The 26,417-nt window shown below is 44.9% G+C and overlaps 1 protein-coding gene and 2 non-coding genes across 4 annotated transcripts; all 3 read right to left on the minus strand.

Annotated features, from left to right (window-relative positions):
* Window positions 1–7,388: 7,388 nt before the first annotated feature.
* Window positions 7,389–23,031, minus strand: gmeb1 (glucocorticoid modulatory element binding protein 1). 2 transcript variants are annotated; one of them, XM_062528959.1, is made up of 10 exons: window positions 22,693–23,031; window positions 21,371–21,527; window positions 20,524–20,579; window positions 20,149–20,267; window positions 17,875–17,978; window positions 14,595–14,743; window positions 13,701–13,832; window positions 12,815–12,952; window positions 11,881–12,003; window positions 7,389–10,255 (listed from the first exon to the last, which is right to left on the minus strand). In XM_062528959.1, the coding sequence occupies exons 2-10, from the start codon at window positions 21,502–21,504 to the stop codon at window positions 9,210–9,212; spliced, it is 2,001 nt and encodes a 666-aa protein (XP_062384943.1). In that variant the 5' UTR covers window positions 21,505–21,527; window positions 22,693–23,031; the 3' UTR covers window positions 7,389–9,209. The 2 variants fall into 2 exon arrangements, with proteins under 2 accessions (XP_062384943.1, XP_062384944.1); XM_062528960.1 differs by lacking the exon at window positions 22,693–23,031 and adding an exon at window positions 21,666–22,317.
* On the minus strand, window positions 17,461–17,596 carry LOC134073276 (U11 spliceosomal RNA). The gene has a single exon (XR_009937272.1). It is a non-coding gene; the product is annotated as a U11 spliceosomal RNA (small nuclear RNA).
* An 86-nt stretch (window positions 23,032–23,117) lies between the features above and the next one.
* Window positions 23,118–23,252, minus strand: LOC134073275 (U11 spliceosomal RNA). The gene has a single exon (XR_009937271.1). It is a non-coding gene; the product is annotated as a U11 spliceosomal RNA (small nuclear RNA).
* Between the last annotated feature and the right edge of the window lie 3,165 nt (window positions 23,253–26,417).

Raw genomic sequence — 26,417 nt, forward strand, 5'->3', positions numbered from 1 at the left:
CAGGTGACGGCGGAGGAGAGCGCTCGCTCATATTAAGCAGCCGCCCGCCAACTCGACCCAAACGCCACGGCTGGATTAGAATATAGATTAGCTCGGCTACACGTCTCTCTCTCTCTCTCTCTCTCTCTCTCTCTCTCTCTCTCTCTCTCTCTCTCTCTCTCTCTCTCTCTCTCTCTCTCTCTCTCTCTCTCTCTCTCTCTCTCTCTCTCTCTCTCCTCTCTCTCTCTCTCTCTCGACTGAACAAAGTGAATGGGTGGAAGGCGTGGGGAGAAGGGGCAGGGTACTTGGGTTATCATGTCAGTGAATAACATATGTGCCCTCCACACACACACAGCCACAGCCACAGACACACACAGCCACAAACACAGACACAGACACACAGACACACAAACACACAGACACACAGACACACAGACACACAGACACACAGACACACAGACACACAGACACACAGACACACAGACACACAGACACACACACACACACACACACACACACACACACACACACACACACACACACACACACACACACACACACACACACACACTCGCTGTGATCAGGGTTTCTAATGAGTGGCAGGTGTCTGTGAGCTGCTTCATGCACTGAGATAAAGCCTTATCTTTAACAGCTCAAAGAATACGATAGATACGTTAACGGCTAGCGATAGAGAGATAATCAGATAAGATAGGAGCACAGATAATGGGACACTTTCTGCATTACAGCTGGGTATGAAGTAATGAAAAGATAGAGGCTTCATTTAAAAAAAGGGGAAAAAACCTTAGGAGGAGCATAGGGTGGAATTCTGATAGAGGGATTCAGGGATCCCATCTGCAGGCTGAGACCCTAGAGTCGAGGACATGCCAACTCAAGTCAGCTGTTTTTGTCATTTCCGCTCCTGCATATATATCATACATGGTGGGAGGGGGATTGAATTTCATTTCTGTCAGGCAGTGATGAATGATTGAGATTTCCAGTACAGGGGTTGAGATTTCTCACGGGGGTCCGCAATCCCCTGGTGACATCTCTCTGTATGCACGGAGCGGATGCAGAAGGCTTACAAAGACAAACACATCAAATATGAAACGCGACTGTAGTTGAAAAAACTAACGATGTGACCGCAAACCTGATGAGACAAATTCCACTGTGTTATTCAGAGCGTAGCGTAGCATAGCGGAACAGCGCCATAGGGCCTGATGAAAATGCATGTGTGGGGTGTCCCAGACATTCACCGCTCTGTGCACTGAAGTGAATGTGCTCTGGGTTCTTCTGACAGTCAATTCCCACATAAAGATATACTGGTGCTGCTCCCGCACACCCCGCCTCTTGCCATGCAGCCAGCGATAAGACGCGAGGAAGAAAATCCTGTGCGAGTCGAGAGAGCAGGAATATCTCCAAGAGACAGACAATGCACTCCTGGGCTGGTGCGAGGCTGTGCTGAGGCTGTTGCCGCTGCTGTGCGCTACAGAGGATCCTATGGAAATGAGTCGCGCCATACTACAGTATGTCCCCCAAGCCACCACTCTCTTCATGTCACAGCACTGCACACACTCTCTCTCTGTCTATCTCTCTCTTGCTCTCTCTGTCTTTTTCTCTCTCTTGCGCTCTCTCTCTCTCTCTCTCTCTCTCTCTCTCTCTCTCTCCCCCTCTTCATCTCATTGCAATGTTTCTCTATGCCTCTCTTTTTCACATCAACTCTCCAATGCTTCTCTCAGTCTTTCTCTCTCTCTCCCTCCCACTCGCTCTTCGCGTCCCCTCTCTCCCGCTCGTCTCTTCTCTGTTCTGCTGTCCGTTATCTCTCCCTCTCTTCCCCTGTTCTGCTCTGGGAAGCCCATGCATTTAAATGATCATCAGCCCCTATTCAAAACTAGACAGACCCTCTCCATGGAAGCATGGCGCTTCGTCTGTGGCACGTTAACGAGAGCGGAGCCGCCGTGGCACGGCCGCCGCCATTCACACGCCTCATCTTCCGCAACGCTCTCGGCGCTCAGGTTTTTTTCCCACACGGGGCCTCCGAGCTAAGTGGTTATTAGCGGATTCTGTTCATTTCGCCGACTCTATTCTTCTCCTCTTTCCTCGTTTACCTGCTGTCATCGTTCTTGTTCTGCTGGCCGCTCTTTCCATGAAAGCGCACACCAGTAGAGGAGTTATCTAAAATGGCGTGGGTTATGTCTGGGAATGCTCCAAAGGGCTGGACCTCTAGCTGCCTCAGGTCATCTTTAAACAGTCCATTGTTATGCACTGAAACACACATCATGCATCAATGCAAACCAAGCATGAATATTCATTCAGTGGAAGTGGTGGCTGTTAGGGATGGGCGATATATTAATGATGCATATCCTGATATTGTATGGTGTTTTGTTTGTTTATCTTAAGTATTCTACTTTGTGACTGTCTTGGGCCCCTAAGTTCCATTGAAGGGACGTCTTGATGCTTCAGCATACCAAGACATTTTGGACAATTCTATGTTTCAAACTTTGTGGGAACTGTCTTGGGAGGGGGCTTTTCTGTTCCAGCATGACTGTTGCCCAGTGCACAAACCAAGGTACTTAAAGGCATAGTTGGCTGTGTGCTTGATGTGGAAGAACTTGACTGACCTGCACAGAGCCCTGATCTCAGCCCCATCGCACACCTTTGGAATGTTCAAGAAGGAGATGGCGAGCCAGCCAGGGTCTTTTGTCCGATATCAGTGTCTGACCACGCACTTCGTTCTGGATGGATGGGCCAAAAAATCACACATACACACTCCGAAATCTTGTGGAAAGCCTTCCCTGAAGACTGCAAGCTGTTTGAGTTATCCTATGCTTGTGGATTTAAAATTGGATGTCATAAAAGTCCCTGTCAGTGTAATGGTCAGGTGTCCCAATACTTTTGTCTATGATATAGGGCGTATTACTAATATCCCGATGACAAATTCTGACCAGAGGGAGGACTTCTGTGGACGATACAATGAGCCACATCCAAAATGTACAGACAAGCTGCAGCTAGTTGTCCAAGTAATACATATCCCATTATACTGTCAAAGACTTGTCAAAATGTAATTTCTAAATCCGTCCATGGTTCATTTTGCAAATGTATTTCATGTTGAATAACTCACAATTTCCTCTTCAGTTGTCCGAGACACACGCTCTGGGGATTTATTTAAACTCGTTGCTGGTCAAAAACCTTTTTCATAGGCCTAGGCTATCTGTTAGCACCAGCCATTCATGCACGCAATCAGAAAGTGATTTAAATCCCATCTAATTTGATGCGAGCGGATCTTTACAAATGGTAATTACAGTCGGCCCTGATGCGGCCTAATATGCGATGCGGTGACTCACCTAACGATCATATCCCATTAATGCCAATTCATTCACTCTCTCTCGGGGGCCTTTATTCTCATAGCAGACCAGCCAGCGTCTGAGATATTCATGCAGTGTATTTATTTCAGTGGCGAGGAAGAGGAAGAGGAAGAGGAAGAGGAAGAGGAGGGGGCCTGTGAGTTGAATCAGATGTCTCGAGCGCAACTAATAAAAAGTTTCTGCCGTCATCGGCGGGGGGGGGGGCGGGGAGGATTGCAGTGCAGAGATGAGCCGTGAACGGTCTGACAGGGATCTGATTGAACAAGCCGCTATTTTGATTTTGTGTGAGTGTTACGCCGGGCGGAGGGGCAAGGGGGAGTTGGACCGAAGTTGGGGGGTGGGGGTCGCTGGCAGAGGAGAGGGATGATGAGAGATATGGGGGGGGGGGGGGGGGTGAGGTGAGGACAGTGTGTGTGTGTGTGTGTGTGTGTGTGTGTGCTTGCGGGGAAACTCCTGATTAGCAAGACGCGCAGCAGACTCACGCACTGCGGCGGCGTGCCCTGTCGCGGTGGCGGGCATGTGCGAGCGCGTGATAAGGGGGCCGGTGACAGACAGGGTGAGGATGGCGCGCCCCGTCGTCTCGCTCCCGCACGTAAACAAGGGGCCGCTCCGATCGCCGCGCCGGAGTGACAGGGTTCGCACCTCTGTCCGTCTCCGCCCTGCTCTTTCTCTTCCTCGCTCTTCTTTCTCTCTTTTGTCTCTTCTCCCTCGCTCCCTTGCTATTTTCGTCCTGCCCCCGCACGCCCCCCGGCCCAGCCCTTCATCCCGCAGTCAAGCAATCAAAGGCAAAGTCACACCTGCTGTCTCCGAAGAGAGCGGGACGGACGGGCGGATGGGCGGTGACTCACCCGCGGCTGCCAGCGTGCCTGGCATCGGGGTGACAGGGCGGCATCGACTTGTCCGAGCTGCCAGGCCAATATCTCTCCCGCACACAGCCACCACCCCACCCCCTCACCCCCTCTCACAATGCAGTCACCCCTTTGACTGACTGGTCCGCACACAGACACACAGACACAGACACACACACACACACACAGACACAGACACAGACACACACACACACACACACACACACACACACACACACACACACACACACACACACACACACACACACACACACACACACACACACACACACACACACACACACACACACACACACACACACACACAGGCTCTTGCCGTTTAAACCCTTCTTGTCTCCTTGGCACAGGTATTCAATAGCTTTTAAATACCTTTCCTTCACAGCAGATTTACTAGACTTGATAAAAAAGAGAATGGGAGCAGCTTTAACATCTAAAGCCTCCTGAAACACTATCACCCTCAATCCCCATCCACTGTATCTACTCCTAAGCCAGAATTATTGTTCTAAAACCATATATTTTATCAGAACATTTGCGGGGCCCCCGTCTGACCGCCGTTCACCCCAAAACACGCTCCGCCGATAAGAAAGAAAGGGAAAAAATCAAAGAAATCTTATCGGCGCTGTATACATTTATAGAGGCTACAAAGCCATCAGATAAAACGCAGAACTATCAGAGTAATGGAACTCAGAGTAAACATGAATCCAACAACATCTTTCTTGACATGAGGTTAAGTGGACTTAGATAAAAATGTTCACTTTCAGAGGATGTATAGTGTTCTTATGAATATGAACCCAAATAGTTCACCAAATCTGGGAACCTAGCCAGTTTTACCCCCCTCCTTGGGAGGGGCTACATCCAACACATGGGAAAGCAAGAAAAAATCTTTTGGTGGGTTCATGCCTGTCTGTGAGCCGGAAAACAAGGTGCCACCTGAGTTGGCCTGCAGGACAATAAAGAGGGGGGACAGGGCGTGCTTGGGTGGGGGAGGAGCACAGATTCAATAATACACTGTGAAGAGCCACTATTGTGGACTCGCTGACAGCTGAGATGGCGTAACACAATGTGAAGTGCAGGGGTCTCGTTTCCTCTAAGTGGCCAGTGAGTGGTGAAACGTAATGCCACGCTGCACCCTGTGACTCTCCTGCCTGTACAGGCAACTACAGGTGAGAACCTGATCGGAGAGGTACAGCTTGTTAGACAGCTGCAGCAATCCTGTCTAACACTGAGCCACACACACATACACACACACACACACACACACACACACCTGTCTGAGCTCCCAACCTCCACCTGGTAGAGTGGGACACAAAATGACGTCTCGTTGATCCAGCCTGACCCAACAAGCAGCTTTTCATCTAAGCCTGAGAACAAGACTCATGCGCCTCAATGGCCCACACATAGTCACACACACACATATACCAACACATACATAAACACACACACACACACACTTCTCTCCAATACACACACTGTTCATCTCTCACTCACACACATCTCCCTCTCTCCCACACAAACAAACACACACACACACACACACACACACAGTAACATAATCTTTCACTCAGTCCCTCACACATACACAAACTTGTACACACAGGTATGGGTTGAGCAAAAGGCATGTTGCCATCCTATCTTCCTCCTCCTCTCTCTCTCTCTCTCACACACACACACACACACACACACACAGAGACAGTCTGATGGCAGACTAACACATCCTGTCAGTGTGGCTCAGCCCCGGTGACAGGCCCGCCCGTACCGACAGGGGCCCGTGACACGGCGGATTAGAGCCAGCATGGTGGCACGTCAGAGGGGAGCCGACACGGAGATTAAGGCTGCCGAGACACACTATTTTTTACCATTTATTGATACAGTAAACACTTCCTCATATTTACACACACACACACACACACACACACACACACACACACACACACACACACACAACAGCAGAGACACACTCACACTGACACAAACACATACACACACAGACACACACAATGGCATAGACAGACTCACGCTCACACAAACACACAACTAGTCAACTGCACCCACAAACATAGTTCAGCCAGGTGGACCACTACTGCTCCCTGCTGGCTAGTGAGTGGTGTAACATATTTACACAAGGTTATTTATCAAACACAAACAAACAAAACGCCATCATATTATGGCAGATGACATTAAGCACCACAATAGCTCCTAACAGACTATTCCCCACTGACAACACACTGTTCTGTCTCTAAAATGGTATGGTAATGGTATATGCCGTGACATCATGAAAATTGAAATGTTTTCATGTTATGACTGCATATGAACACCTGACGTGTGACTTGCCTGTAAAAGCTTCTTACGTACGTCAGGTATCAACAATGGTGACCTGACACTTTTAGAGCTACAAATGAAATGCCACCCAGAACAATAACAGTGCTTGGCGGCATCGTGGCATATTTATGACGTGGTTATATAACAATCCCAACACAAGGCGTTCACCTTTAATTATGCAGTTTATGGCTCCGGCAGTGAGGCTGATTGAAGTGAGGCCTACTCTAAAACTGCACTCAAGGAAAAGTACAGGCATTTTCAAACTGAATTAGTCAAGTAAGAGTCAGAGGTCCTCATCTCAAAAGCACTTGATTCTCTCGGTAAGAAAACGTACAAGTTGGAACATTACACTGAACAGTCTCAACAGCAAGATTAAAGACCTGGAGACTCCACTCCACATTTCAACTGAACAAAAGTACCAGCAACTCAATTTGTGAGAAAACAGTGACATGACAAAAAACTCTCAATGACCTTTCCAGACTGTTTTTGCCAAACTGGGTACCATCTCAGCGCTAAAGGTTGTTGAATATTGAAGCCAAGGGGGCATGGATATCAATCCATTTCATCCATAAAGTCTAACCCGACACATGCTAGAGCAGCAGACTTACCACACATGATGATAAGAACAGATGTAGGCATTGTTTGTGAAGAGGTGTATCAAAGAGCATCAATCAGCAGACTACTTTTCTCGATTTTCAGGTGCTGGTTGGTATATCAATCTTCTCATATTCTGCAGTAAAGTAAGGATTTAAATGTCATATCCATTAACAATTAATACATTGAAACGATGCCACAAGGCTTCAGTGAAAGTGCACAGTGGGACAGGTACTGTTAATCAAACACAAACCATATATTGTATCCAACATTTTTTAATCGTTATTTCAAATAATATTTACTTTCTTGCAAACTGTTATCTTTCTACAAGAAACAAATCCTTTTTCATTCTCGACACAGCAAGTCATTGTAGCCATTTATGTTGTGAGGATGGCAAAAGCAAGTTAACAGGACTTTTAAAGGCTTTTAAATAATCAACACATTCCACCTGACAGGGCCTGCCTCCATGAACACAGCCGAACACAGCCGAACACACACACACACAAACACACACACACACCAGAACAAAAGGCCAATAATGGCTCACTCACATACACACAGACTTCCAGGTAACCTATTTGACAGACATTCTATTGGAGTCAGTCAGTTCTTTTCTCTTTTTGTAACATAGTTAATCTGTAAAAGAGAGTTGGGGAGAGAGAGAGAGAGAGAGAGAGAGAGAGAGAGAGAGAGAGAGAGAGAGAGAGAGAGAGAGAAAAGTGGGATGATGAGTGAGGAGAACAACGTTTAGACCTGGTGACTTAGTGAGTGAATTTTCAGACAAATCCTTTAAGCGAGATGTCGGCACTGAGAGAAGTCAACAGAGAGGCAAAGACAGAGATAGAAGAGAAAAAGAAAAAAGGTGTGTGTGTGTGAGTGAGGTGAGAGACAGAGGATCAGAGATGACATGTATGAGAGGAGAAAGAGTCAGACAGACAGAGAGAAGAAGAGAAGGGGGGATTATGAAAGAGAGGGAGGGGAAAAAGAGGGAAAGAGAGGGAGAGAGAGACTGAGTGAGGCAGCATTTGTCTCCCTACTGAGACGGTGAGCGTGCAGCTCAGAGAAAAAGGTCACACTCATCATGAACGCCCGCATTTGGACTGAAGGCCAACGCCACGTTACACACACTTCTGAAGACCTCAGAGACACCAAAGGAGAGAGAGAGAGGGGGATATAGAGAGAGGGAGAGAACAAGGGAGAGGAAAAACAGAGGGAGAGAGTGATGCGTGTATAGAGCACAGTGTGAAATAGATGAGAAGAGATGAGAAGAGTATGGGAGGAGAAGAAGAAGAAACAGAGTGTCCGACAAAACGATGAACTGAAAAGAAGAAACCAGAGTTGAACATTCACACGGCTTGTTACATAACAGATGGACGACTCCTCTCCATGGAGACACTAGACTGACAAAGATGAAGCCAGTTGACCCGTGGCATGGCAGACGCTTCAAACACACACACACACACACACACACACACACACACACACACACACATAGAGTCTGACCCAGACAAGAACTCCAGCCATGCTGAGGGGCCTTTGATACTGCATCCAAAATATCATCCAGAGAGCATCCGACTTCATCCAGACTACAAGGTCTCTAAAGAGTCTCCACAGCTAGTTCATATGGTGCCAAAGTCCAACCAGACCTGAACGGAGGTCTGCTCGTCGTCGAGTTTTGGCCAAATTAAAAATGTAAAATAAAAAAAGTGCCTTTCACATTTCTCCAAAAAGTCCTTTGCGAAAAATACTGAACTTTATACAAAAAAAGCATTACAAAATACATCATACTGAAACGGGGGACCCTGTCGAGCAGTCGTTTTATTTTTAAATTACAATTTGTCAACTACATCGAAGCCACAGTTACGGAGGTCCATGTTCCAGTGCGGTAGTGTGAAGGCTTGTCCTTGGCAGCTCTGAAGCTTTCCAAAACGTTTCACACACACACATTCACGTATGGCACACACACACACACACACACGCACACACGCCAATCTGCTCTCCTCATTCCTGGGTTGGCAGTGCAGAGAACGCTCCTCACACACACACACACACACACACACACACACACACACAGACACACACCTCTTCACTTGTCCTCTACTGTGGCCGTGGTCGTTTCATCCTCCACCACCATAATCTGCAGCGTCTCCAGCTGTCCGTCAGCCTCAAGCTGCAGTTCTCCCGACGCCACCGCCACCTCCTCTCCCTGCACCTCCTCCTGCTGCTCCTGCGCCTCCCCCTGGCCTGTCTGCACCTCCTCCCCTTCCCCCTGCTCCATCATGGCTGAAGCCTCCTCCTCCTCCTCCTCCTCGCCGCCTGTGGCCACCATGGAGCCCTGCACCACCACGGTGGTGACCTCGTCTTCGTCCACCCCTTGGCCGGCGGCCCCGGTGGCCAGCTGCAGCTCCATCACCCCCACGGTGTGCTGCTCCACCCCCCCGGGCGCCGGGTCAATCTCGATGACCGTGGCGTGGGTCTGGCTCTCCTCCACGCTCATCCCCGCGACCCCCATGACCCCGCTGAGATCCTGCTGGACCAGCATGGCCCCCTCCATGACCTCGGCTCCGCCGGCCGCCGACACCACCATGCCCTCGGCCCCCATGGCGCCCTGGGCCAGCTGCACCAGCTCCACGGGGCTCATCAGCGCCCCCAGGTGGCCGGGGTCCTGCACGGCGGCCGTGCCCACCAGCGTGAGGCCCGAGGACGGGTGCAGGGTGATGGTGTCGCCCCCTTTGCCGTCCGCCGCGCTGGTGGTGACCACGCCTCCTCCTCCCGCGCCCGTGTAGCGGGTGAAGATGTGCGAGCCGCCGGGCAGCGTGTGCAGGGTGACGGTGTTGGCGCTCTGGGCCAGCGTGGCCATGGGCAGGTTGGCCACGGTGAAGGGCTGGCCCACCGACGACAGCGTGATGGGCGACAGCACGGTGAACTGCTGCGGCTGCAGGCTGAGCGGCTGGCCGGCCGGCGAGATGGACGACGGGCTGAGCAGCGCGGTGGTGGAGGCCGGACGCTGCAGACGCGGCCGCTTGGGGGCCCGCTTGGTCGGGGGAGGTGGGGGAGGAGCCACCATGCTGTTGAGCGCCAGCCAGCTCTGGGCCTGCTGCTTCTTCTGCTCCTCCAGCTGCTGCTCCAGACCTGCCACACACAGAGAGAGAGAGAGAGAGACTGTGTTATCTGTAACACTAGCTTGCAACATTGTGCAAACAGTCATGCTAATAAAGCTCAGACTTTGAATTTGAATTTGAGAGAGAGAGAGAGACACAGAGAGAGAGAGAGAGAGAGAGAGAGACTGTGTTATCTGTAACACTAGCTTGCAACATTGTGCAAACAGTCATGCTAATAAAGCTCCTTTGAATTTGAATTTGAATTTGAGAGAGAGAGAGACACACACAGAGAGAGAGAGAGAGAGACAGAGAGACAGAGAGAGAGACAGAGAATAACGTTTCTGAAACGTTCATGCCAATAAAGCTATATTGAATAGAATTGAATAGAGATCGCTAAGACATGTGACCAAAGTCATCAAAACACAAAGAATTATGGGTAGGTTTGGCTCGCCTGATGCCAGCCCATGTAAACTAGTGGGTCTGGGTCTATGATCTGGCATGATAATAATGAAAACTAAGCGTGAAAAAATTGTGTGAAAAACAGTTATAATCTCGCGCTTCCTTAGTGCTGCTATCCAAGCCATTCCTCGCCTTTTTGTCACCTCTGAAACATGACGTATACTATTATTTTTCCACGCTGGAAAACTATAAAAGATAAGCTTCATGTTACTCTATTGAATTTTATAACACAGCAGGTAAACGGCATTTCGACAACTGCACTTCGTTGTTCCCGCACGTCAGTAAAACAACTTAATTTTGGGCCACCTATTCCCAAAATGCGTTGCGTTTTACGTCACGTTCTCAATCTCTATTGAGAGAGAGACAGAGACACACACACACACACACACAAACACACACGAGATGACATTCTCCCTTTATTCGGTGGATGGGCTAAACTAAGAGTAAGCAAAATACTGGATCGATCCCGACGCTATCTGTCAAGCAGCACTCTAATTAGTATTCCCATAGAGCGCACGGACTTAAAGGAAAGGTCAGTTGATGTAGCTATTACACAGAACTTTTCAGGGCAGTAGGTAGAGGAACGAGGATCAATACATGCATCAATGCAGCTCCGCATGTGTACGAGGAAGATCCTGTTTGGCGTGGGGATTCAGCATTCAAGTCCATGGATGCGCATACAACACAGACTAAATTATGTAAAACACCATTGACATGTACGCTCAACGCCAAAGAAAAGACGTAAAGATGTATGTATTGATTGCAAGTTTAATTCAAAACATGCTTTCATCTACGGGTTACATCAAAAGTCCTAGTTTGCCAAGAGTTTGTCATGTCTGAAGGCATTCAGTGTCTTCAAAAGACCAATGCGGTGCATTAGACCTCCAACAAATGAAGGCATCAATAGACCTAACATGGCCATATCACTTGATGCATCCTGTCATTCACATCCTGCTCGCTACAGCATGGATTCACTCCTCAGCAGTGACACCTGCTGGTATGGTGCTGTATTTTACACCGTAAAGTCTACTACATAATGTGCAATAACCATTTCAGTTTGATGATTTTTATATACAACAAACAAAAACAATACCCTACTATATTGTGGATTCTACACATCAGCAAAACACAGCGATAAGTAACTGTTGATTTGTTTTGATTTTTGGTAATCATCGCTGGTCCACCTCCTCTACTTACTGGTCAGTGTGTGGAGGTCCTGTTCTTGGCTGGGGTCAGTCTGAAGACGCTTCTCGCTCAAGATCTTCTTGATGGAGTCGAGTAGTCCGAACACCTGGACCAGATTACTCAACACGGCCACCTCTGAAGCATGCAAAACACAGACACACACACACACACACACACACACAAAAGCTTTATCATTATCCTATCATACGTGACTTCTCGCACAATGAAACTCAGCACTGAGGGATATCAGGATATGGCTCATTTCCATGTTAATAGTGAGAATGCATGAAAAATCCATCTTTCATCTGTGATAAGGACCATAACATTCTTATAGGATTATACGGGCTATCTGAGTCTTTTGTTTTTTCATATATTTACAAAAAAAAAGAAGACAAAAAAAAAGTTACTTGAAGGTTTTACTTATAGACGTTATGGTAGAATATTGTTGATGTTGAAGGTTGATGAGAAACTAAGTAACTGAATTTTCTGAGTCTGAAGCATAACAAAATGTAGAAAACTTGAGGTGCTGAAAACATTGTTTTAATATATATTCTAACAGGATTAGTGCTATATTCTAACAGGACTCCAAATCACCCCATCAAATTACTCTCGTTTCCGTGGTGCCTCCTGACATTTAGAGGGACACTGCCTGCCCCCTCCACCCTTTTCCAGCCGTGTGTGCATAAGTGTGTCGGTGTGTATGTGTGTCTGTGTGTGTGTGTGTGTGTGTGCATGCGTGCGTGTGTGAGTATGTGGGTGTGTGTGTGTGTGTATGTGTGTGTGTGTGTGTGTGTGTGCCCATGTGTGCCCGTTTGTGTGTGTGGATGTGTGTACGTGTGGATGTGTGTGTATGTGTGTGTGTATGTGTGTGTGTGGATGTGTGTACGTGTGTATGTGTGTGTATGTGTGTGTGTGTGTGTGTGTGTGTGTGTGTGTCTGTACTCACCCGAGTCCTGCAAGCTGGTGTGGTCCGACCGCAGCTGGACCCCCTTCAGCATCTCCAGCAGTTCCGTGCGGATGTTGGTCACCACCTCCCCCATCAGACCCACATCCGCAATGCCCTTCCAGAAGTTCAGAGTGTCCTCTGAAGACACACACACACACACACACACACACACACACACACACACAGACACACACACACACACACACACACACACACACACACACACACACACACACACACACACACACACACACACACACACACACACACACACACACACACACACACACACACACACACACACACACACAGAGTGAGCAAAAGTAAGACAGTTTGAGCCCCCTTGGGCAAATGTAAAGCAGTTTTCTACAGGACTTTTACATGACTTCAAATGTATGTATATTTTTCACATAGGTGAGCATCATGTTTTAGTCACACTGAAACCTCATGAGACCCTAATTTAAATGACGGGCTAAGTCTAACATGTTTCATGCATAAACCTAACAATTTCTCAGTTTCTCGAGGTCACAAGTACTGTCGTTGATAAAAAAAAACAATGCAGCCAACAGCTAAAGCAACCAGACAGCTGAAGCACTACACTGTGGAGTATTGTCCATGAGCCCCCATGTACATCCCCCAGAGTGGGACGCTGTCGCTGCCTGGGTGCTTTAGCTGTTGGCTGCAGCAGCTCAAGCTACGTAAACCCAATTGTTTTTTGCTTTTTTGGCCATACCAACAGTACTCTGTGACCTCAAGAAACCATCCATATGATCCATATGATCCATGGGAAACTTGCTGGTTATTCTTGCTGAAAATTCCCCGTTAAAGTCCCTGGTGTTGATGCTACAGGTGTGTTTGTGTCAGTGCGCTGTGCGCGGTGGCTCACCTGAGATCTCCTGGCCCTCCTTCTTGACGGTGGTCTCCACGCTGCTGGTGGTCCACTCCACCGACGCGGCGGCCGTCGCCTCCTCCGCTCGATCCGTCGCGCCTGCTCCCTGCTCACCGTTACCCAACGCAACTAAATGTACCAAAAACAGCCCAGATTTAACAAACCAATTACCTCCCACACACATTCTCAGACACACACACACACACACGCACAAACCCTTCAGAAAATCAGAAAGCAAGGAAGAGACATGGATTATCACTGCCGAGACTCACGGTTTGCCAATGCACTGAATTCTAAAACATCAAATAATGATCCTTGACCGAGCAGCACCATCCCCGCTGATGTAAAACTAGCTCTCTTTTACAAATAACAATAAGGGAAAAAAAGAAACTTTACGAGGAGATTGGTAAAAAATAAACTGTGTTTGCTCCAACTTACAGAGCACAAAATAGAAGAGAAGAGACTGAAATCAACACTACTGAAATCAACACAACACAATGGATTAGAATAGAACAAAGTCATTTTCAATCATATTTCTACTACTCTGTTAGCCTGGTGAGCCAGACCCACATCAAGATGTAGGGTCTGGGAACTCACCATAGGCAGGGCTCAATCAGAGGAGTGGCATAAACGGTTGTCTTTCAAATTCCCCCTCCATGCAATAGGATAGCGCTACAACCAATCATCTTCATGTTTTCAAGTAACAGGAAGGGGAATTCAGGCTGAATGATCGCAACTTATGGTCGAAGGTCAGTCGTCATAATGTTAAGCCCAGCTCGGAAGCCAGCAGAGAGTTGCTAGACTAGCCTGGCAGCAAATGACACCAACTTCAGCAGAGCCCTTGCTGACCCACAGTGGGGGGCGTGGCTTATTGGCGTCTGAGGCTCTCACCTGTGGTAGAGGTGGGCGTGGACAGCAGGGCGCTGTCGGGCGGGAAGCGGGTGTTGCTGATGAGCAGGTCGAACTTGGTGCTGCGGCAGGTGTTGGTGCACAGAGTGCTGTGCTGGTAGAAGTCCAGCTGGCCAGAGTCCATCATCTTCCTGCAGGAGAGCCCAGGGGAGGGCAGCCATGGGGGGGGGGAGAAACACACAGGGTTAGGAGAACAGGAGACAAACATATGTGGTGAGGAGAGCAGGATAGACACATATGTGACTCTGCAAAGCGAAACCAGCCGTTTCGGTCAAATTTACTAAATGAAGTTATTAATATTAAGCGACGCGTGGACAACAGGAATGACAGCAAATGTGTTGAATCTTCGCCGGGTTTAACAGTCAAAACGTATGTTTTTCTGTGAAATGCGTTCACGATATGAAACTGTAGACTGTATACTGTTGAATTATGCGAAAAAATGAAATTCAACATTTTAACTCATTGAGTGCCAACAACGTAATATTGCGTTTTTAGCTCCCATGCGTAGAGTGCCAACAACGCAATATTGCGTTTTTCGCTTTTTTTTTTTATTACGAAACTATACACTCTAACTCACCTTATGTGTGATTTTTGGAAGTCTATCATGAAGAGAACTGAAGTAGATGACGATTAAAAACTCATGAAATCCTACAATCCGGAAATGTACGTCTGTCTTAAGTGGCTTATATCTCCGTTTCTAGAGGAACAACGGGGATTTTGATGAAAACTAGCCACTGTTTAGCTTGAGATTTCTCAGGAATGGAGACACGTAGAGATAAACGGTTTTCACCCACTGAGAGCTCAGAGTCTTACCTTTCAAATGAGCCATAGTATATGTCCATAACTATAACATAGAATACGCTGTGGCTCTACAAAAATAGTTAACAACAATCTAGCTTGCCGGCACTCTGGAACATAGCTTCCAAAAACAACGCGGCATTCAATGAGTTAACCCAGAAGTTTGTTATTGTTGATTTTCTCAAAATAACGTTGTGCGCAAAGCGACTGTTTTCGCTTTAGATGGCTACATACTGTATGTGGTGAGGGGAACAGCATATGTGGTGAGGGGAACAGGAAAGACACATATGTGGTGAAGGGAACAGCATATGTGGTGAGGGGAACAGGATAGACACATATGTGGTGAAGGGAACAGCATATGTGGTGAGGGGAACAGCATATGTGGTGAGGGGAACAGGATAGACACATATGATGAGGAGGACAGGAAAGACACACACGTGGTGAGGGGAACAGCATATGTGGTGAGGGGAAAATAATAGACACATATATGACTCTTCAAAGCGAAATCAGTTGCTTTGCGCACAACATTATTTTGAGAAAATCCACAATAAACAAACTTCCTACAAACTAAAATGAGGATAGACACATATGCGGTGAGGAGAACAGGATAGACACATATGTGGTGAGGGGGACAGCATATGAACAGGAAAGACACACATGTGATGAGGGTATGAGCACATATGGTGAGGGGAACGACAGGAGAGAAACACATACTCTAGGGGAAGGGGAACAGGAAAGCCAGTTCACATAATCTCATGTGCTCAACAATTCAAAGAAAATGTTTGGTCATCCCGGGGAACATAAACACAATTACCACTACATTAAGATCTGGGGGCATTTACTGGGCTGCATCAGGTATTCATTTTTGCTTCAAAAAACAACAAACTTGACACAACTGTGGGATGATATACGGAATATAATGGTATATCCATCATTACACCAGATTACACAGAAACTTGCAACAGGACACCGTGTAACAATGTCAGTGGTGTTACCCTATAAAATATGAATTTGTAATCTAGAACACAGTTCACATTTAGATACCTAAATGTGTTGCATGCTTTATTACAACTAAATTACAACTTATACAGTTGTATTGAGTTTGCAAATATATATTTTAGGGAATAAATATTCTACAAGAGACCTGGGCATGAAGGTAGCAAAATATCGAGGTGATGAAAGTGCACAAGTGTACAAATCCATCCGGCTCTGATGTGAATCAAAACCAAGCTAATGAGTGAAGTTGTTTTTCTCACTTTCTCAGTGTACTGCCACAAATATTACATAAATGTTTCAGGCAGAACACAATAGAATAATTTGTAAGATCAGTTATTACTTGATGCTGGACAATTGCTATTTAGGCAATACAAGACCGCGCTAATTGACTTGAGAGCTGGCAGCAACACGGATTGTATAAACACACCCGACTGGGTTTTTGTATTCCTTTCAGGCATTCCGTTTCACTCGGCATATCTCAATATAGTGCCAATTAATATGCCGAGCAAAGTCAATGAAATCTCCACAGAAATGGAAACAATAAAAGTCTAACAAGTGATATGCTAATTTAATGGATGAATTCATCACTGCGTAATGAAAGGAAAATGACAGTGAATAAGGAGCCGACATCACAAGCTGAAGCTTATTAAACTTGACCTTTCTCTATTGCGTTGCAAAAGTAATATAGCTCATTTTGTTCTAAAAGACTTCAAGAACTTAAAAGACCTCAAGTGTGCCTGGAATTTCAATGATTTTGTACTTCAAGAAAGCACAGATTTAGTGACAATATATAAAATGATTGTATTAATTTGAACATTACAGTTTTAAGAATAAAACAATATATTTTGGGAAATGTGCCTTTGTCATAATTGGTTGTTTAATTAAAAAAGAAAAGAAAAAAGGAATTAAAAACATTTCAACATTTTATGTACAAATGTTGCTGGATTATCTACTACAGCGTCCAATATTTATTTTATCCAATCAGCTGTATGTACATTGTACATAAACATCCATAGGCTACACTCAACCAGAAAATTACTTTCACATACAGAGGAGGGGCACCAAGATAATCGATCATTGACAACCCCAAAGCCAAACATTTTGCACCCGAAATCTTTTGATGTTGATTCCGCAAGGTAAACAGAGATCACCCTATCATCCTTGTGCTAGTCACAGCAGATGCCCTTTTAACCATCATAAAGAAAACAGTGTGGGTCTCCTGTACTTCTCTACCTAATGCAGTCATGGTGGGTACAGGCACTTTAACACTGATTTTTGAAGCAAAGCTTCATTGACAACTTATAAAATATATATTTCCATGTTACACTAAACATGCTACACAACTATGTGAAAGAAATACAGCTATTAAAGAAATGTCATGAAAAAAAAAAAAATCTTTACATATATAGAGAGGAGCATCATGGGAAGCCTGTACCACACCCTGAGATTGGGCGGCGTCTCGGCTTACCTGAGCATAACCCCGCCCATTCTGATGGCTCTCTTCCAGTCCTTGAGTGTGGCTTTCCCTGACATGTGCACAAACTGCTTGGGACTTATCAGCTGGTCCTCATACTGCAGAGAGAAAGAAACAGGCAAAGGGAGATGGAGAGAAAGAGAGAGAAAGGCAGAGAGAGAGAGAGAGAGAGAGAGAGAGAGAGAGAGAAAGAGAGGGAGGCAGAGGCAATGTCATAATGTGTTCATGTGTACTTAACAGTTGGCCTGGCGAAAAAAGGAAGGCCATCTCTAGCTGCTGACATGCTATCACGAGATAAGAAAGCCATCCTCAAACAGCAGACATGATGATGCCGATGTGGAGGTCTTGTTAAGGCAGGTTTAGACTTGCTGCAGACAACGCGTTCGTGTTCGTATCATGGCTGCCTCGCGTATTTTGCGGTCGTTTGGTGCGTCGATCGTGCACGTCGTCGCAAGCGAACATGACGCGTCCGCGAGATGCAATACTGATAAGAAAGTAGGGGGCGATCACTCCAAAAAAAAAGGTGACTGCAAGATGCATTATCGACATCGAAGCTGGGGGCAATCATGAGAGTAAACAATGGCACATGGCCACATCCACATCTGATGTTACTATAGTCTCCCCCTAGTGAAGACCTCCAGTTGGGTGCATAATGCTGCAGCAAGTCTGTACACAGGACACAGCAGGTCGCACACGGGCGCATACGCTTACGCTTGGTCTAACAACAAGTATAATCCCAGCCTTAGAGTGTAAGTGTTCATTTTTATATGGGGTTGTACCTCGTACCTTGTACCTTGATCTGACATCCCAAAAACCAAGAATACATTAAAACGGGAAGTCAAGTTTCTTCATCATGAAATGCACAAACACTGCATTTCACACCCTGAGTCCATGGACAGTTCAAACCACTGAGGTCCAGAGGTGGAAAGTAACGAAATACATTTACTTAAGTTACTGTATTGAGTAGGTTTTTGATGTGCATTATGCATTTTCTAAGTAGTTTTTCAAATCTGTAATTTAAATTTTACTTGATTACTTTTTGTGAAGTATTGTACTTTGCAACATCACAAATCCAATCTGTACTTAAGTAAAAAAGGGAAACAAACAAACAAACAAAAACAAATCGCGCCACTAAGGTGACAATGATCAGCAAGCATGTAGCCTACAATAAGGCATGAATCAAGCTGGCACCAAGTCTTTCTGAAAAAGATGGAGATGAAAGTGGATCACAAGATACCTCAGATTACATGTGGAACCAAGGAAAGTGTATTTTCTGCTCTTTCATTGGGTTGTCTCAGTTGTTTTTGGCACTAACGATAGCAGAGATATTCATTTTGATCTCTCTCTTTCTGCCCTGCTTTTTGCTTTTGTTTTTGGACTTTCTAGGAGAAAGACATTACACCCGCAGCAGAACAATTAGCGGTCCACAAGCCTACTAGCGATGGTCAACTAAATAAACAAGATAAGATGAAAGGCTTTTGAGTAGTGCAAAGTGAGCAGGGATGAGCCAAACTAACTAATAAAAACCACAAAATCAACTACTGCTCAAAACTTAAAGGAGAACTTTACTTTACTTTTTTCAAGGTCAACGAGTACTGTCCGTACGAAAAAAGCCTCAGTCAAACGGTATTACCTAACAACATGGCTGCCGTAGTTGCTCCCTAAACAAAAACAGTAACTAAGTAACTTTTACTTCAAGTATATTTTAAATGAACTACCTTTTACTTTTAATTGAGTACATTTTCAGATGGGTATCTTAACTTGCACTTGATTAATATCTCATAAAAGTGTGAACTTTGTACTTTTACTTGAGTACAATATTTTTGTACCATTTCTTCCACCTCTGCTAAGGTCAGGCAGTCACTGTTCTCATATGGCTAAAACAGAGATACTGTGGAGGAGTTCCCTTCCTCAAGCCATCCGCATCCTGAACACATCTAAAACACTTTAAAATACATTACATGGACTTGCCATACTGCACGTACACACACTGCACTTTGTGCCTCCTTCTCTCTCAATCTATTTATTAAATTCTTCTTAATCTTTTTTTCTTCATCCTTATAAATAGTTCTCTAATAAAGGACTTCCCTGCTTAGTAAAGTTGAGCAGCTAAATGCCATTTCACTGCCAAGCATTTCCTATGTATGTGACTGATACATATGCTTGAATCCTCGAATATATCCAAAGAGTAATATTGCAGTGCGAGTGTGTCTCCCTCATGTGACCGGATATGGTATGATAAAAACAAAACAAAACACAGCTGCTTACCCGCACACATTTCACATTGATTCCGGGACATACGAACTTCTTAAAGAGGAGCACCGCTCGACTCTCTCCACAAGTAATGGGGTAACCTAACTCCACTCCCTCCTCATCTAATGCCTCCTCTAAAAGAGTGTAAAGAGAGAGAGTGCACAGAGAGAGAGGAGAGAGAGAGAGAGAGAGAGAGAGAGGGAGAGAGAATGCAAACAGAATAATTACATTATGCAACAACAATCATCTGCAATAAGCTTTGCTAATGACTAGCATCACCCACTCAAAGAACACAACTCATAGCGAGAGCTATGATGATCGTGATCATCCCTGAGAGTTGATAAATTCCTCCTCTCCTCTGGTCTCAGACGGCTGTGTCTCATCACTCACCCTGCGCCTCCACGGCCACCACAGCTGTTTCCGCCTCCCCAGAATCCTCACCCAATCTGCGCAAAAACAGAATACGCCATCAAACACACCCACACAACACTTTGTGTTTCACAGTCACTATTGTTGCAGACAGAAATATGGCAGGAACATGAAAGGCAGTTGGACAGAGTTGGACTCTCTCGGGGCGGAAGTTAACGCAGAGTAAAGTAACTAAAAAGTTCAGATGCAAAACCCTTTAAATCTGTCTGACAACTTTTCCTTTAAATTAACATTTTTCATCAGGCTGCTACAGGCTTTTTCCCTACAAATCAACATTTCAGACGAAAGTGGTATTTAGAGGGTTGTGACGTTAGATCATTTAATCAATGTACACTATGTGTGGAGAGCATTCACGCACCATCACTATCTCATTTTTGATGGAGATGGAGTTTAGGGGCTTTTGCATCTGAACTGTTCAAATGGTGCACCTCCAAATAGAAGTGTCCTATAGTTCAATACCCCTACATTCGGATTACTGGCTACATAGCAGTGCTGTGAAGGAAGGAGGGCCTTTACAGATCCTGAGTACATGTGGCGCATGACAACATCTGAGCCCAGCTTGCTGTGCATTGTAGTATCCTGCTTCATGCTGTGTGGTGTTAAACAGACTTGGTCAGGGATAGGCCACTGTAGGGAAATCCCCTACCTCAGCGTAAGGCTTCTCCTGTGATTATCAGAAGCTCCTAGCAAAACAAAGCCAAAATGACTCTTCTTAAAAGAAGTTTCCCTTCTTATTAGGCTACGCTGAATTGACTTACCCAGGTTTGTCAGTAAACTACACTCTTGGAACACCCTCCTGATGTCTTACCCAGATGTGATGGGCTGAAGCTGAAGGATGACCTGCGTTTTGCCTCCATTGTCTGGCTCCCCCTCCTCGTCCTGGTCTGTGGTTTTTACCACCACCATGTCCCCCATGGACACAGTGACCTCTGTGTTCGCCATAGCTGTCGCGTCTGTGCACTGTGCTAATGAGAGAAGGGTGAATAAATGGCCATTATTGTTTCAGTCCTCACCCACAACCATTGTAGGTAGGCTGGAGATTGAGTGGGTTAGTTTGACCGTTGTTGGATTCTTGTTACCCCTCTTCAATTAGCACTACTCACTGGTTCATCAATGCACTGAGTGGTGACTGCAAATCTATTTCTTTGTACAACAAGAACAGAATGGTTTCTCTTGAGATGTCTAGAAATGATGTTGCATTCCATCCCACATGAGGCTGTGTTGTGATGGGGACTTGAGCTCAACGATAAACTTTGAGGTCACGGCGCTCAATTTAAAACACAGTAGCCTATAGCGTCTATACCAATGCTAGCTGCTATAGAAAAGATTTCCAAAATATAACTTCTCCATTGTTTCCAAAGAGTTTAAGCCATAACAGTGTGTCATGCATTTCGATGTACCGTTAACCAATGACCACCATAGCTGATGCTTAGCTTTGTGGCTGTTGTAGGCTAACAGCCGGCTAAAAGTAGCTGACAAAGTGACTGGATTTGCCAACTGAGGACTGTTTATGGCTAGCTTATAAGCTAACCCTGGCCACCATAACCTACGATACACCATCGACCAGCTATTGTCAGAAGTGTGTTAGTCTTATGCCAGAAAGTTTGGGCAAACATGTTAAATTTCTACAGATACTGGGACCACTCCTGAACTCAACGGAGGTTTCTCACGTCACCTTGCCAGTAAAATAGCTAGGGTTAGCTAACATGAACAAGCTAGGCGGCTAAGAAGCTAATGCTATACTAGCAGCACAAGTCAGCGTCCCATGCTTGCAGGACCAACTGTGGATGTGTGCCTACATTCACCATAGGCAGCATTTGCGCCACAGATCAGTAGGTAGATGACAACAACGTCCGACGTGCCGCTTGTTTCTAAACTAACGTTAACGTACGTCCGCCGTGCATTTTCAATTCCTCACTCCCCCTCAAAATGACGTCTCCCTGTGCGGCGGCACGTACACTAACTGGAGCGCGACGGCGGCGTTGCTCCGCCATTCCGAGAGAAGGCTGCGTCCGAGATAATAACTTCAGCCAAACCCATACCATGTCCCAAACTGAAACTAAGAACCGTGGGAGCAACATACGTCCAGAATAAATGTTCGCAAAAAACACCAGTGTGCTGTTTTCCTACCTTTACAACGACGTCGAACACATCCTTACATTCTGAAATGCTTGCGAACATGCGCAGTCCAGATTCGAGATACACTTCCTGGTAAAGCTCATCCCTGTTCAAGCCATAGACAGAAAAAGCCTCAATTCACGATTGAACAGCATAATCTCCATTACGCATTCGTTGCTGTCACGAAATGATATATGTGTTAGGTCATCTTGATTGTCTGATTTATTCTGATACAACTGCGACCACCCGCTAAACACTGAATCGTGAATATCCACCACGCAAATTGCTCAATGCATGCAGTAACCTACATGCTGTTTCTCACTCTTTATCCCTCAGTAGGTAAAGTTACATGTGATAACCCTTATACCGTCAATAATTAGTTCAAAATGTGGCTAATCTTAATACTAGTCTACTCATTTATTTTAGACATTGTAAGGAGGGGCGCCAAGCTTAACGCGCATTAGCAGCCCCAAAGAGTAAAAATTATGCATCCGAAATCTCTTGATATCGATTCCGCAGGGAAGTCAGAATGTTCCTTCCTCCCTGTGCCAGTCACGGCAGATACCCTTTTTAATGAGAGAAGAGACATGGAGTAGTTCGCCTCTCGGTGCTATGCACATGTCAATAACGGTGGGAGTTATGAGTCATACGCACTGCGCATAATTAACCAAAACTCATGCATTCATTTGGTTTCATTATATAAATAAAAGGTAACATTGCACACACTCTGATATCCCGCATAGGGTAATTCTGGAATGATTTCACAAAATGAAAGAGATCATTCTAGGAGTGCAAAGCATCATGGGAAGGGAAGATGACGTCACTGGCACGAAACTGCGTTTTTGATTGGCCCCTGATAGTGACTAAACGCCAGTGCACAGAAATATTTATTTTGCCATTCTAAACCTAATAAATCCCGAAAAGCAATGCAAAGTAGCCCAGCAATAATCATCAGTTAGGCATATATGTGACTACTCATTCTGAATGGCGAAGCATATTAAGCTACATGACAGATGAATTGTGTCCAAACAGAATTCGAGTAGGCCTATGCAATCAAAATGCAGAACAGGCTAGTTGAAGTAGCCAGCAACAAGATGAGTTGGCCTAGCTCATGGTTTTGCAGTTGTTTATTTGAGGAGTTCAGGTTTGACATCTGCTATACTTGATTTATTAAGAAAATTCCATTGACAAAATAATTTTGTATGCATGCTCTACTCAGAACTGGCAGTGTTTATCTGCTACAACACATAATGCATTAGCCTACAGTTATAGATGCATTTCAGACATGTAAGCCCTCATAGAACACATGGATAAGAGTCCCTCTCTAGGCCTTGTCTGGTAACAGTCTATCACAGGTCAGCTTACAAGTGATCAAATGAAATTAGGCTTAAGGTGACATTCGGTGTTAGGAATGTTTATTTTATTAACCACATATCAAACCACAACTCACATCTTTTCTGTTTTCAAAGCCCTGGAAGCTTGATTAACACATGAGACAGCACTGTTTTTTCTTTTATTTGACCATATGGCATGTAAACATTGAATGTGTTTGAACCACCATAAGGGTTGTGTTGAACCCCTGTAGTTCACACTGTTTTTGAAGGGGAGATGGCGTGAAAGAGAGCAGGATTTAGGAGGAACATTTACCAATATAATGGATCAGTCCTTTTGAACGGTCACTGGCAAGGTTTCACTCCATTAAGTGGTAACGCTAGCTTATCCCATATTTCACACTGCTCTCAAAGTTTAGCATGTTAAGTGATGAAATTACTGCTTATAAATGGCAATTGTGTGCATTGTGGGATCAGTTTAGTGCTTGCAAGCAACATGTTTGTGTTTGTTTGTTTGTTCCTTTGGATCAGCTGTAGAGGGTAAAAAATAGACATGTGTGTTTTCCAGGAAGTAACAAGAAGGTTCTGCTGAGAGCAATCACAGTACAATCAATCTCATCTTAATAACATAATGATAATGAACAATAATCAGATCCATTCTTTACACTCAACTCATAAAGCAGTATATTTAGATCACGTTACAGGGTTGTTGTTAATTTCATTGGTGATTAACAATTGACAAGGAATTGACAAGTTATTCAGAGGAACATTTCATTTTCATATACACCCTGTCACAATAGTGCAATTTACAGCCTTTACCAAATGGTAAGTCAAAGGCAGATTGCTATTATTATTTCTCACCACAAGGGGCACCAGAGTGCTTGGCACATTTTCAAACCGCTGAAGTGTTTTAAATAATTACAGTCACAAACCATATTTAAATCAAAGTAAATGTTTGGACAAGCTTGCATCAAAGCAGAGAGGGAAAACTGAATGGCCAAATTCATTAGGTTGTGGCCGATCAGACTAGATTCTAGGGCACCATTTAATCTATCACAACTGAGACTGCATTGAGATTAGGTCACCCCCACCCTAGATTAGTTTAGAAGTATTAGAAGTCATCCAGTGAGAATACAACATTTATTTGCTTTTCCCACTATTAAAAAGGAGTATTTTCTAACACATGTTTATATTAGCTGTCTGTTATTCCTACGGATAAATCACAACGGCTAAAATGAGTATTTATGGTTATTAGTATTTTTCAGTGTGAAGCTACAGAGAGATGTCCAGTCAGTGTCGCCATCGCTCCTACTGCCTGATCTGTGCTCCTGCTCCAGTGACACCGAACCAACCAAAGAATCCCACACTACTGCATCACCTTCAAACATGTCTGATAACTATGACGCAAAGATAACTATGTCAGCTCTTGCTTTTGCACATATATCTTCAGGTCTATATTTCTTAAGGTCGATATCCTTGTGTGTTAAAGATGCTCTGTTTCCAGAAGGCAAGAGCACTGCTTGTGAACATGTAGCATAGTGTACAGCTTTGGTACCTGGTGGAACATGTTGCATGCACACTATATTGGCTACTGAACAGCACATCTAAGCAATGACTAAAAATAAAAAATAAAATAATACAATAATAATATAAATATCTGTTCAAAGTTAACCCTGTACGTGAGACTAACAGCGCAGTGTAGAGGGTCAGCTGAGGATGGTTTGTGTCTGGCTCAGTTATGTAAAGCAGCAGGTTTGTATGTTTTTTCTCTTTCTTCCTTTGTTTCAGATTTCTTTCTTTCTTCCTTTCCTTCTTTCTTTCTTTTATTCTCTCTCTCTCTTTCACTCTCTGGCAGAGTGTGACTACCCTGCTTCTCTCCTCCTTGATCACTCTTACATTTAAAGGACATTTGGCACCTGAAGGAGAGTCGCAGGATTGTTTTTGCTATTACAACACAATGAAAGCAGGATCCATTCTGATTGTCACACTAAGAATAGATAAAAGTGACATGAAAAAGTACAGATATTGGCTAGACTGGTCTATGAATTTAGAACAACCTTTTCTCATGTATTTATGATAAAAAATAATAAAATTTTCAGCTAAGGTTATATACAATATGTATAATTGTTTCATCTTTGAAGTAGCTTTGGAATGATTAAACATAGAAACAGCTGTTCTTCAATGTAAATATGACGTGTTGCCCACACCACCCCTATGTTGGCCTTGGCCTCAGAAAACATGAGTCATGATCATTATAAAAACAACCTCACACTGTCCATAACAATGCTTGCGTGTGTATTGTCATGGTGACATGCTGGTGAGTGGAGATCGATGCGAGAGAGGAGAGAGAGACAGCAAAAGAGAGAGAGAGAGAGAGAGAAACAGAGGCAGGCTGAGGAGGATAGA

The sequence above is a fragment of the Sardina pilchardus genome, chromosome 24, assembly GCF_963854185.1.
Source record: "Sardina pilchardus chromosome 24, fSarPil1.1, whole genome shotgun sequence".
Taxonomy (NCBI): domain Eukaryota; kingdom Metazoa; phylum Chordata; class Actinopteri; order Clupeiformes; family Clupeidae; genus Sardina; species Sardina pilchardus.

Coding starts and splice junctions, on each gene's coding strand:
- gmeb1 (XM_062528959.1), bottom strand. CDS start 21,504: ATGGCGAACACAGAGGTCACTGTGTCCATGGGGGACATGGTGGTGGTA. Junction 20,580..21,370: donor CTTCAGCCCATCACATCTGG/GTAAGACATCAG, acceptor GTTTTTGCGCAG/ATTGGGTGAGGATTCTGGGG. Junction 10,256..11,880: donor GGACCTCCACACACTGACCA/GTAAGTAGAGGA, acceptor TGTGTGTGGCAG/GTCTGGAGCAGCAGCTGGAG.